The sequence below is a fragment of the Malania oleifera genome, chromosome 9 (genome assembly GCF_029873635.1).
Source record: "Malania oleifera isolate guangnan ecotype guangnan chromosome 9, ASM2987363v1, whole genome shotgun sequence".
NCBI classification, from domain to species: Eukaryota; Viridiplantae; Streptophyta; class Magnoliopsida; order Santalales; family Ximeniaceae; genus Malania; species Malania oleifera.
The window spans coordinates 18,965,332-18,978,193 of NC_080425.1; the positions used below are offsets into that span (position 1 = coordinate 18,965,332).

Genomic DNA, 12,862 nt, shown 5'->3' on the forward strand with positions numbered 1-12,862 from the left:
AGACCTAGGTCAACTGTTGAACACGGTCCTGGCCGACCGAACCTTTGCAGTTCAAAACTGCTGGTTGACCGAAACCCCCTGGGGTCAAATGTTTGACCATATGGTCAACTGAGACAAAAATGAACTCCAACTACCTAGTTGACCAAAGGGTCCTCGGAAAAAATCCCAACGGTCTGGTCGACTGAACCAGCCAGTTCAAAATGGCCTGGTCGACCGAACCTCAGAAAAATGAGAAATCGCCCACCATCGGTCGACCGACCACTCAGTTCAAAAATGTCCTGGTCGACCGAACCATATGTGACCTGATCGACCAAAACTGTTCTGGTCAAACGGACCTCTTGGGTTGCCCTGATTTTTACCACAGTTAAACATCTTTTAAACAAGGTTAAAATATTTGAAATGTCATTAAACTTTCCTAATAATGCCCAATAGGTCCCTAACCGTCATATCTCTTCCCATGTCTATATATATGAGATCATTTGTGCAAATTAGACAGGGATTAGCCACTTTGATTAGGAGAAACTCTCTGAAATCTCCAAATTCTATAATACTCATATCTAATCCCTACACACTCAATCTTACCTTCCCATATTGCCTACATCATCTGTAAGTTGTTTTTGAGTGTTTGTCTTGATTAGGTTTGCTCTCCTGTCTTTGGACCGATTGATTTACTTTTATTGGGAGCCAAACCAAAAGGATTCATAGGAGACTTTGTTAATAAGTCTATCCTAAGAAGACTTTGATAGATCTTCTAAGACTGCACCTTCATTGCAACATCTTGAGAAGATTGTATTTGTTTTTGTTTACAAAATCTTTTTGAAATCATTCTCAAATATCTAGTGTGCTTTATATTGAAAAATACATTTAAAGAGATATTTGTTTATGTGATAAAATCTTTGTTGCAATACTCGTTAACTCATATATGCTTTGCTGAATACAAAGATTAAATATCCTTTTGCAAACCAAACATACACATTACTAGAGCATCATACGATTGAGAAAACCCGCTCATTGAAATATACATTGTTTGGATAGTATCTTTATGTGAACATATTACCTAAATATCTTGTGATACAAAGATTGCTTGATTGATACTCTCACGCACTCATTACACTGATAGTAAATATATATATCTGAGAGTTGAAATATTGGACCACACTGAGCTTACATATTATATCATTTGTGGTGTATGTAATTGCGCGTATTTGAGAACATATATCCTTTACATGAAAGCACAATCATTGTACCACTTGATTGTAATATAAATCTATTGTATTTCCAGGCACGGGCCTGAAGAAGGAGACTAGCCCTAGAATAGTCTCGAATTGGCTTAGACCCGGTTAGGAAAGTTAGGTGTGTCATCCTGTTAAGGTGTGTAGGTTGAGGTCAGCCCCGCGAATTGACTAGGTTAAGGTTGAGGTCAGCCTTGTGGTAATTGACCTAGTTGTAATCGGTGCCGCTCCACCCTTAAGTGAGCTTCTAGTGGAATCCTCGAGCTTGCAAGCTAGAGGCGAGGACGTAGGCATAATTGGCTGAACCCTGATAACATATCGTGTGCCTTGTTTATATTTCTACACTTTATCTTCACTGCATATGTATTTTTTGGAGTGAATGATGCGCTTGATTTAAATTTCCGTATATTACATTATCAGCACATTTGGAATTGCATAGAAGGACCCTAGGTTGTTATATACGAGTATTTCATTTAAACCTAGGAAAAAGTTTTAAATTCAATTCACTCCCCCCCCTCTTGGGAATACACCAAAGCTAACAACACACGTTCCACCTACCGCATGGGGAGACGACTATAACCGTCCAGGATGTGGCAGTGTTGTTCGAGCTGCCAATTGAAGGGAGGCCTGTAATTGGTCATACTGCTAGACCAATATAGGAGGGGGGCACCGATTAGGGGGAGCATTGCATCGCATGTGCGAGAGATTATTAGGGGTGGTGCCTCTTAAGGGTGAGATGGTTGGTGCCCGCATCCCTATACGATTTCTTGAGGGCAAGATGTTTCGCCAACTCCCGACAGCTACAGATGATCATACAATAACGTGTCACGTACGTGCCCACTTGCTGCGATTGATATGTGGGATGTTGTTCTGCGACCTCTCGGGGAGTTATGCGCACTTGATGTTCCTTCCACTCCTCGTATAGCGAGCAGAGATACACCAGTATAGTTGGGGCTCCGCAACGTTAGCGTGGCTTTATTGGGAGATGTGTCACGCTGCTGACATGTCCCATTCACAGATCAGAGAAGCACTCTGCTTATTACAGATTTGGGCGTGGGAGAGATTCACGTCCTTAGCTTCTATGCACTGGGGTGTCCAGCGTCTTATTGAGAGGGACCAGGATGGTCGCTTGATTGACCCAGCTCCACTCGCATGGAGGTTAGTAACTTCATTCACAATGCATTCGTCGTATGAGTACTACAAATATCAATTCATAGTACGTACTAGTCGTTACACCTATTCACTTACATATTATTTTGTACAGGTGGAGGGATCAGTTGTTGGTGCCAAATGTTGCGCAACATACGCTGCCCTGGTACAGGTTCGAGTTGGACATGCACCGAGAGCATGAGGTATAGTCTCATTCAAGTGTATTCACCGTATTGCATATTTATCAGATATCCATACACACCTCTTACACTTTGCATGTGTTTACACGCAGTTCATATGGGTGCCCTACACGAATGACATTTTAGCTGACCTACCGGCTGATTATGCAGTTGGGAGGGACCTCTAGGTAGCCCAAGTGCCGCTCATATGTTTTCATGTTATCGAGTGGCATCTCCCTGACTGAGTAATGCGCCAGTTCGACTTTTAGCAGGGCATTCCAGACCGCTTTTCGACATCAAGGGTCGATGTACGTGGGGACGACCTACACGAGATTGATGGCCACGATTGGGGGAACACGGATTTGGCTGCCGAGCACGCGATGTACATGACTATGTGGGGGCATCAGCGAGAGTACATCATACAGCGAGTGAAGGCGGACGGTCCGATGGGTCCGGAGGACCCATATTATACGTGGTATAGGTCCATCACACGACGCTTCGTAGATAGGACCACGACGGTTTACATGAGCCTTGTAAGAATACTCTAACACATACCTAATTTTTTACCATTTACGTTAGGTTGTCAATGTGGTAACCACTTTTTTCATAGGCTACAAGCGGACGTACTACACCAGGTCGACCTAATCTCTTCAGATCATGCTGTGAGTGATTTAGCGAGAGCAGGTTTGGACATTGTCTGCGAGGACGGGCGACGGATCCTTACACCACGCCGAGCCCCGGCACCACAAGGAGGTCGAGCAGCTTTCTCCAGTCATCCCTCGAGTCCAGCCTTCTCGCCACCCATTGTATAAGAGAAGTATGTATTCTGTCTGTTCACACCATATGCCCCATCGACAGCCGCCGATATTGCGGGTTGTCCAGTAGACAGGCGATGCCCAATCTGACTCAGTCGCAACCCCATCGATGTTATACTTGATAGACAACCCTCTCGATGTGAAGAAGGTGGATGCACTCGGGTTGCCACCTCGGACTCGTCCAAAGACTTCATACGACTTAGCTCCCCGTCTGCTTCGCATGGAGATAGATGATACAGTACCTATGGGTAGATATGACGGAAATGTAGCACATTGACGAGGCCAGACGCGAAGGAGCAGCCAGGAGAGGGCAGACGCAGATGGTAGCCACCCCAACAATAGAGACAACCTCCCCATGGCACCGAGTAGGAGATCGTCGTTGTATTTTTTCACTTGTAGAACATGCATTTGTTCATTCTTTCATTTGTACATCATGTATTTGTTCATTATTTCATTTGTACATCATGCATTTGTTCTTTATTTCATTTGTATAAAGGACCCATATGTAAAGTGACAAACATCTATTTGTTAATTTTTTAACTTGTATAGATCGTTGTATTAATTCTTTTGTACAACATCAGGATGTCCATTATTTTAAATGTATAGATGATCATTTTATTATTTAATTTGTGCAACATTATATTTTCTCCTTTTCTTCCAATCTAAAGAGCATCGTTGTATTATTTATCTATAATTACAAATATTTATTCATTTCCCACATGATGAATATGTGAATGAAATTTGGTTATGACTGGTGTGAATGAAAGTTTCGTATTGTTTCCCATGGATGTATACATGAAACTGGTGAATGTAACGTTGTGAACATACTGGTATCAATTGTGTTTGATGAATGTTTTCTTTGAACAGGTGCGTAGATGGATATGCTCAATTTTTAAAGGGGACTCTGTCGAAATTTTTATAGTAATTTGATAGGTTGGATGTGTACGAAACTGGTGAATGTAACGTTGTGAACATACTGGTATCAATTGTGTTTGATGAATGTTTTCTTTAAATAGGTGCGTGGATGGATATGCTCAATTTTTAAATGGGACTGCCGAAATTTTTATAGTAATTTGATAGGTTGGATGTGTACAAAACTGGTGAATGTAACGTTGTCAACATACTGGTATCAATTGTATTTGATGAATGTTTTCTTTGAACAGGTGCATGGATGGATATGCTCAACAGTGTGGGTAACAAATGTAAAAAAAGGACTTGGATAAGCATAAACACCTTTATAATTTGATCCAGCTCAATGTTCAAAACCTAGTTGAACTGAGACTTGCTAAACCCATCCCTAAAGAAGACAGTTAAGTAACTAATCAATGAAGATTATTCTAAGTTAATTAGCTAATGGATCCAAAGGATATGGATACTTGATGTTATAAAATATTAAAATCCATATTTTAGTTTCCATTTAGGCGAATGATTCAAGCAAGAAAAAGGGATTTTTTTGGGGGGTTTGAACATGCTAGTAAGGCCAAAATATTATGTCATACACACATGGAGTACAAGTCTAGAAGACCACCTCAAACGAGAGATGTCGTTTCATAACACATGACAAATCTCACTAGACCAAATAGCGATATTACGTCGGAGTCATTCCGGAAATTATTTGCCCAAAAAGGGTATTATTTAATATATTCTCTTTAAAAAAAAAAAGATAAACCGGGAAACAAGTCTTGTAAGATGGGCATTTGTATTGCTTAATACTCTTAGCCTTAGCGGGGGCAATCTTCACACACTTTACATGGAACCACTTCTCACAAATGTTGCAACCAATCCAAAATTCATCAGCATTGTAGTTTCCACTGCAACTTCGACAAAGGGTTTCACTATGTTCATCTTCATCTTCCTCGTAACTTTCATCTGCAAGTCTCGGGTTACCTTTACTTTGTCCATCATTAATCCCAAGTGCAGGTTCAAGAAGTGGAACTTCCTCTACCAGAAGAGTAACTTCCCAAGTTTCATTTGGCTGTATATACAGACACGAGTTCTCCTCCTCTAGATCACAGAGGCCATAACAATCATCAACATCATATGTTAAGGCACAAACAAGACTAGCTCAGCTACCGTTGTAATCCTTAAAGATCTCTTCTACAGTTCGAGGACTGGAAACCATTTCCATGGCGCATGAGATTAAAGTGATTCAATAGAGCTTGAATTCAGATAGAATATCGAAACCTTTTGGGCATATTCTATGAACAAAGAGCGGCTTGTCGAGGTCCCGACCATGGTCATAGATGGAACTCTGCCAAAGAGGTTTGGGATTAATACCCTTCCCGTAACACTAACAAAGCCCACCTATAAATAGGGCAACAGACAAGCCCATCTTCTCCATTCTTCAATTCGATCTCACTTCCCAATCTCTCCCTAAGGCCTCTGCATCACTTCCCACTCTCTCTCTTTTGCCGGTAATTTCATTTCTTTATCTGCCAATTTCTTTCGAGCTTCGATCTTTGCTTTTTCTTTGTGTTAGGAGGGTTTTTTGGTTCTGATTTATGTTTTGATCGGTGTCTGCATTGGGTTTGCTATTTTTGTTTTTTTATTTTGGGGTACTCAAAATACCTGTTCCGTAATGCGAATCAGTGTGGATTGGTGTTCATTTCTTGGTGGGTTTTTTTTTTTTTTTTTATTGTGGAAAAATGTGGCGAAATGGCTTGCAAGAAGATTCCCTCTCCAGGAGGTTGCTGAAGGAGCATTTCAAAAGGCTATCTTGTGCCTACTTGACTATCAAATCAGACCCAGTAATTGTTATTTACTGTGGAATCGGGTTTTCCTTCTTCAGATTGAGCTCGTTGATCTCCAGTACACGGGTATGTTTTCATATTCATTTCAATGAAAGATTTGGTATTAAAAAAGAAAACCCATTAAAAAATGATAACTTATTTTATATGATTAATAATTCAGAAAACTCAAATGTTGATCATTTCTAAAGTTACATTTTCATGCATTCTTTTGTTATACTTTTTTTTTTCCTCAATTTTCTTGATATGAAATATGAAAATTAAATTCTCTTATATTTCTTTTACTTTTTTTTCCCCGTTTTTCATTTTCAAAATAGGACCTAAACAGAAGGTTGTTGTTATCAATTAATTAGTTTATCTAATTGATTAAAAATTTCAATAATAATTATTTTTAATTAATATTTAAATATTTCCTACTCAATAAAATAATAGAAGATTTCCCTATTTAATTAAATATAATTAGTGTATATTTATATAGTGTATGACTGTTATATTAATTTATGATAAAAATGTTAAAATTGGTGTATTCCCAAGAGGGGGGGTGAATTAGAATTTAAAACTTTTTCTCCTAGTTTAATTTATCCAACAACAGTATATACACAACCTAGGGTCTGTCTATGCAATTTCCAAATACGTAGATAAATATAATGTGGAAATTAAGTCATATGCATCATTCACCCAATAACATACATGTGCAGTAAATATAAAGTGTAGAAATATAAACAAGGCACACAATATGTTATCGGGGTTTGGCCAACTGTGTCTACATCCTCGCCTCAAGCTCGTAAGCTCGAGGATCCACTAATAGCTCACTTAAGGGTGGAGCGGCACAGATTACAATCAGGTCAATTAGCACAGGGCTGACCTCAACCTTAATCAGGTCAATTAGCAGGACTGATCTCAACCTACACGCCTTAACAGGATGGCGCACCTAACTTTCCTAACCGAGTCTAAGCCAATTAGGGACTATTCTAGGGCTAGTCTCCCTCTTCAGGCTCGTGCCTAGAAATACAACAGATGTGTATCACAATCAAATTGTACAGTGATATTATGCTTTCATGTAATGCATATGTGTACCCAGTTACGTTCAATCACATACACCACCAATATGATTTAACATGTAAGTCCAATGTGGTATTAAGATGTCTACTCTCAAATAGATTTACTATCGGTGTAATTAGTGCGTGAGAGTGCAAACCAGTATAATCTTTGTGTCACAAGGTGTTCAATCAACATGCTCAAACAAAGATATTAATCAACCAACATATATGTATCTATATATATCAATCACCAGATTTTCTCAATCGTATTATGCTCAAATAATGCATATGTTTGGTTTGCAAAATATATGTAATCCTTGTATTCAGCAAATAATATATGAGTGAATTAATATTGCAACAAAGATCACTATCACATAAACAAATATCTTTTCAAAGTTATATCAAAATAAATCCCACAAGATATTTGGAAATGTTTTGAAGAGATTTTGTAATCCACAAACAAATACAAACTTCACAAGATATTGCAATAGATATGCAATACTCAGAAGTTTAATACAAGTCTTCTTAGGAGAGACTTATTAACAAAGTCCCCTAAGAATACTTAGGTTTAGCTCTCAAGAAAAATCATATCAAATAATCACCAAAAAAGGAGAGCAAACCTTTCAACACAAACACTCAATCAACTTACAAAGAGTTTAATCAGTATGAGAAGGTAAGTATGAGTGTAGGAGGCTCAAAAATGAGTATTATAGGTTTTTGGATTTTCAAAGAATTGTCTCTAATCAAATATGCTAATCTCTTACTAATAATCCCAAATGAAAGGGTATATATAGACATCCCATGAAATATAACCATTGGGGATCTATTGGGAATTATTAGAAAAGTTTTAAATCATTTTTAAATAATTAATCCTATTTAAAAAATTAACCACGATAAAAAATTTAAGGCAACCCGAGAGGTCCGGTCGACTAGAAAACTTTTCGGTCGACCGATGTTCATATGATTCGGTCGATCGGGCCAAATTTGAACTGTCTAGCTCAGTCGACCGAATCTTTAAATTCGAAGCCTTTTTGCATGGTTCGGTCGACCAAAACTGAAATGAACTAACTTTTCGATCAACCAGACGAGGCGATTTTTCGTATGTCCGAGGTTCGGTTGACCAGGCTGATTTAAACTAGGCCTGTCGGTCGACCAGACCGTTGGGACAACTCCAGAGGACCCTCGGTCGACCAGGTTGGTACAATATAAAAACATCTCGATCGACTAGGAAGTCAAATTGTTGACTTCATGAGGGTTCGGTCAATTGGGGCCAAATGAACTATAATGTTTCGATCGACCGAGACCTTGGTCAACCGTTGACCTGGACCTGGGTTCGGTTGACCAAGGCAGAATGAACTGCCAAGGTCAGTCAACCGAAAGTGCACAATGTGCGCATTTCGGTCCTATTTTGAATCACACAAACCCTATTCAAGTGCCTAACATTCATAGGTGCAATGGTGTGTATCCTAGGGTCATTTATGTCCAATTTAAAGACATCGAAAGAATCCAGTGTCGATCGATCGAAGGTCGGCCGAAGGGTAAACCCTAAGGTCTTTCTAAGGTCATTTGCATTATTTGCATTATGAGTTTACCTATTAGATCATGCAGGTGATGCATGCAATTATTACAAGTTATAAGCCTTAATTACTATTACAGACCCTTTACATCAAAAAAATATATTACAACATAAAATGATTGGGTCTTGACTCTTCACTTTCTCTATGTGCACCTTGATCTACCAATTTGAGTTCCTGTACATAACCTCAAACACTCATTAGGTATAATGAGTATTTGTCATTATCAAAACCGGCCGTGACCTATAAGGTCAATAAAAAGATATTTTTAACTAAATTACGAAATGTAATTTATTATATGTGAAAATTTAAATTAATAAATGATTCTTCCCTCCAATAATTCAGAAAATAATTTAATTAATTATTATTATAATAAATAAATAATAAAGGGAAAAACAATTGTCTTCTTAGTGCACAGAAAATCTCGCTCAAATCTCACTACATGAAGTAGCGAGATTTAAATGGCAGCCCCAATCTGGTATAGATGCGTGGCAACCAAATCTCGACAAGATTTGCATAAGATCATACACGTGGGAAATCTCGCTACTCCAACTATAAATCTTGCTACTTTGAGTAGTGAGATTACGTAAGAGTCATTCTAGAAAATACATCTCAGAATAAGGTATTATTTAGTATATTTTTAAAAAAAAACGTTAAACCGAGAAAAAACTCCTCAAACTATAACCTCAACCTCATGTACATCTGCTATCTTGTTTGACTTACATGTTATTTTTTAAAACAAAATTTTTTAACTAAAATTGTGGAAATAATTATTAGTCCTATAAAATTGTCAAAAAAATTATTAGTCCTATAAAAGTTGAATCATTAGAAACATTATTGTTCATGTTAGGTAAAATAAAATTGCAAAGTTCTTAAAATATTTTAGATAATAAAATAAATACATATTTTCAGAAAATATTATTAATATGAACAACTTTACAATATTTTAAAAAATTAAAATACTCATGAAATACAACACTTGGCAGCTAAAAGCTAATGTTTAACTTTCAAAAATTAATAAGTACATAAATTTTAAAAATTAGTCAATTATTGAATAAAAAAAATACACCTTTGACAATTCTTAAATGTGAACTATACAAGGAGTTTTCTTTATTATAGTAAAATTCTCCTTGTCAACAAAATGCATCACAAAAATAAACTGACGTTCTATTATATAATTTATTAAATATAAAAAGGTCAATTAATTTAAATAAACAATGAAATGACATGTCCATTTCAATTTGCTCTTATAAATAAAAAAATCTTACTAAAGTTTTTTATCCTTTGGTGTACAAAAATTAATGTTATACTTATTGATACTTTTTCTTACCTATTATTTAAAATAATTATAAATACATACTCTTTTGTGGGTATCATATTATATATATTATGACTTGTGTGTATATATATTATAATTTAAAGTAGTAGGTAAAAAGTATAATATTTTTGGTAAATAAGTATAATATTTTTGCTAAATAAGTATAATATTGTTGTACTAAAAAGTCATAACAGCTTACCAACAAGGAACTAGGGTAAAAATTTATTGACTCCACAACAAAATCATTTCTATTCATAAGAAAACAGCTCATCAAATTAAATTTCTCTGACACCGAATAGACTCCACAAGGAACTAGTGTAAAAATTTATTGACTACACGCAAAATCTGAAATCGTTCTCAATGACTCATCTTGTTCCGATGTCAACAGCACCTCACGAATCAACTTGTCCAAGTTGCTGTAAGAAGACCCTCCAAATACGGCGGCCGCCGCAGCCTTCTCCTTCAACTCCATCGCCTTCTTCTTCATCTCCCTACCCTTCTCCCCATCCATCAACTCCGTCACCAGCTTCTCCACCTCTTTCTTCTTCACATCACTATCTATCTCCATTCCAATCCCCCACTCCCCGCAGCTGTAGAAGCAGTTCGTCTGCTGTTCCGCGAAGAACGGCCAGCATATCAACGGCACTCCGCTGCACACGCTCTCCAACGTCGAGTTCCACCCGCTGTGTGTCAAGAACCCTCCGATCGCCGGGTGCTTCAGTACCTCCTCCTGCGGGCACCAGCTCGCCAGCATCCCTCTCTCCATCGTCTCTGTCACGAACTCCGGCGGCAGCATCGCGGACTCGCCAGCGACCAGGTCCGGACGTATTATCCACAGGAAAGTTTTCTGACTCGCGGCCAGACCCCAGGCGAACTCGGTCAGTTGGTGGGCCGTCATCACCGTGATGCTGCCAAAGTTCACGTAGACGACTGAGTTGGGATCTTTGGTGTCCAGCCAGTCGATGCACTCGGGCTGTTCTTTCCAGAGATTTGAGCCTATGGATTTCAAGGCAGCGTCGTCGTTTTGGATTCGGTTGACGAGGAGGTGGAGGGGACCAAGGGTGTAGAGGCGGGGGACCATGGCGGAGATGGCTTCCCTGACGTCCGATTCGAAAGCGTCAAAGGTATTCAACACGAGGGCGGAAGCTCGGGAGATTCTGAGAACTTCTCGCTTGAGGAAGTTGAGCATGATGTCGTTTGCGTCTGTGGTTCTGACGAAAGTTGGAATATCCCTAAGTCGGATGCTTTTGATTCCTGGAATCCAGTCTATAATGGTGTCTAAGTACCCATTTGTTTGAAAGCTTGCATCTGCCAAACAAAGAGAAAAAGTGAAGAGTGGGGAAAAGAAACCAAAGGCGACAACATATATTCAAAATTTAAACTACAATCATGTTCTTTTTCAAAAAAATTGAAACAAAGCTACGACGCACAAGAACACAAATCAGAACCTGAAAATTGCAAACAAATTAATCAAAAGGATACATACTTCATCATTTCCAAACAGTCAAAAGTTTTGAACATTAAAAAGTTTTAAATAATATACACACCTCTAAGGGGTGTAAGACCTCGTTCGATGAGATGAGGGTATTGCATGTAGCAAAGTAAACCGCAAGCGCTGGTCGTCCAGAACAGCACTTCAGGAACTCCCAGCTCTTCGGCGGCATCCAAAGTGAAGCTCATGACCCCGTCGGAGACGATGCAGGTGACCGGCGGCGAGCCGGAGGAAGCGTCGTTGAGCTGGGCGAGAAGAGCGCGCAACGGGGCCAAGCAGGTCTTGGAGGTGGAGTCGCAGAGAGAAGGGATGTCTTGGGTGGCGTCGGCGTCGGAGGGAGGAAGGCCGTCTGGGATGGAGGCGAATCGGAAGTCCGGCAGGCCATCAAGGGAGTTGGGGCCTCTAGAGTTGAGGAGGCGTTTGTGGTTGTAGTGGGTGTTGACGAAGGTGATGTGGAAGCCTCGGTGGTGGAGAAGCTTCGCCAGTTTGAGCATGGGGTTTATGTGGCCCTGGGCTGGATATGGGATGCACACAGCGTGTGGTTTGTCACTGGCCGCCGCTGAAGTACCCATTTCCGCTTCTATGTATCACTAGGATGTAGGTGAAAGGTGGCAGAGAGATCCGGATGTAGGCTTTTATAAGAGGAGATGAGTGCATGTGCGTTTGGTCCGATAGAGTCGGCTGTCTTGTGCGGCGCCTTCATTAGAATACTAATTTCTTCCGCCGAGTATGGAGGGGGAATAATAGGGACGGTGGAGGTGGACACTTTTGGCATAGATTTTGACTTTTGAGTTGAGTTTGAATCTGTGTACATTTGTATAAAATAATATTAAATTATATTAATTATCTTTTTTAAAAAAATTCATCCATAAGCATTGAAATTCATACCAACATAATTTCATACTTAATTTCATAGTCTTTTCATATCTTATAATATCAATCTTAATAACATGAACTTAATATGGGTCTGTGATATATAATATCACTTTGGACAAATAGATAAGAAATATTTTCCTAAATTTTTCAAAAAATTGAAATTATCTTTTTTCCAAAAATTTACAATTGGTAATACAAATAATAATAATAATAATAATGCTCAGAGTTCAGATTTTACAAGTCAAATTACCAAATTAAGTATACACAAGGAAATGGAATATAACATAAATCAATCACATAAATGTCATTGCTTTTTTCTTTATACCTTGGGAAAAAACTCCAGCTAGGTCAACTGGCAACCCAAGAGTGGAGGGCTTTAGTTATTTATTTATTTTTTTTTTTTATAAATTTTTTATGTACATGGATGTACCCCCACGTTC

At 38.6% G+C, this 12,862-nt stretch overlaps 1 protein-coding gene across 1 annotated transcript; it reads right to left on the reverse strand.

The window, feature by feature from the left end:
* Window positions 1–10,249: 10,249 nt before the first annotated feature.
* LOC131164243 (7-deoxyloganetin glucosyltransferase-like) lies at window positions 10,250–12,258 on the reverse strand. The gene is made up of 2 exons (XM_058121283.1): window positions 11,602–12,258; window positions 10,250–11,362 (listed from the first exon to the last, which is right to left on the reverse strand). Exons 1-2 carry the CDS (start codon window positions 12,116–12,118, stop codon window positions 10,380–10,382), a joined length of 1,500 nt encoding a protein of 499 aa, XP_057977266.1. The 5' UTR covers window positions 12,119–12,258; the 3' UTR covers window positions 10,250–10,379.
* Between the last annotated feature and the right edge of the window lie 604 nt (window positions 12,259–12,862).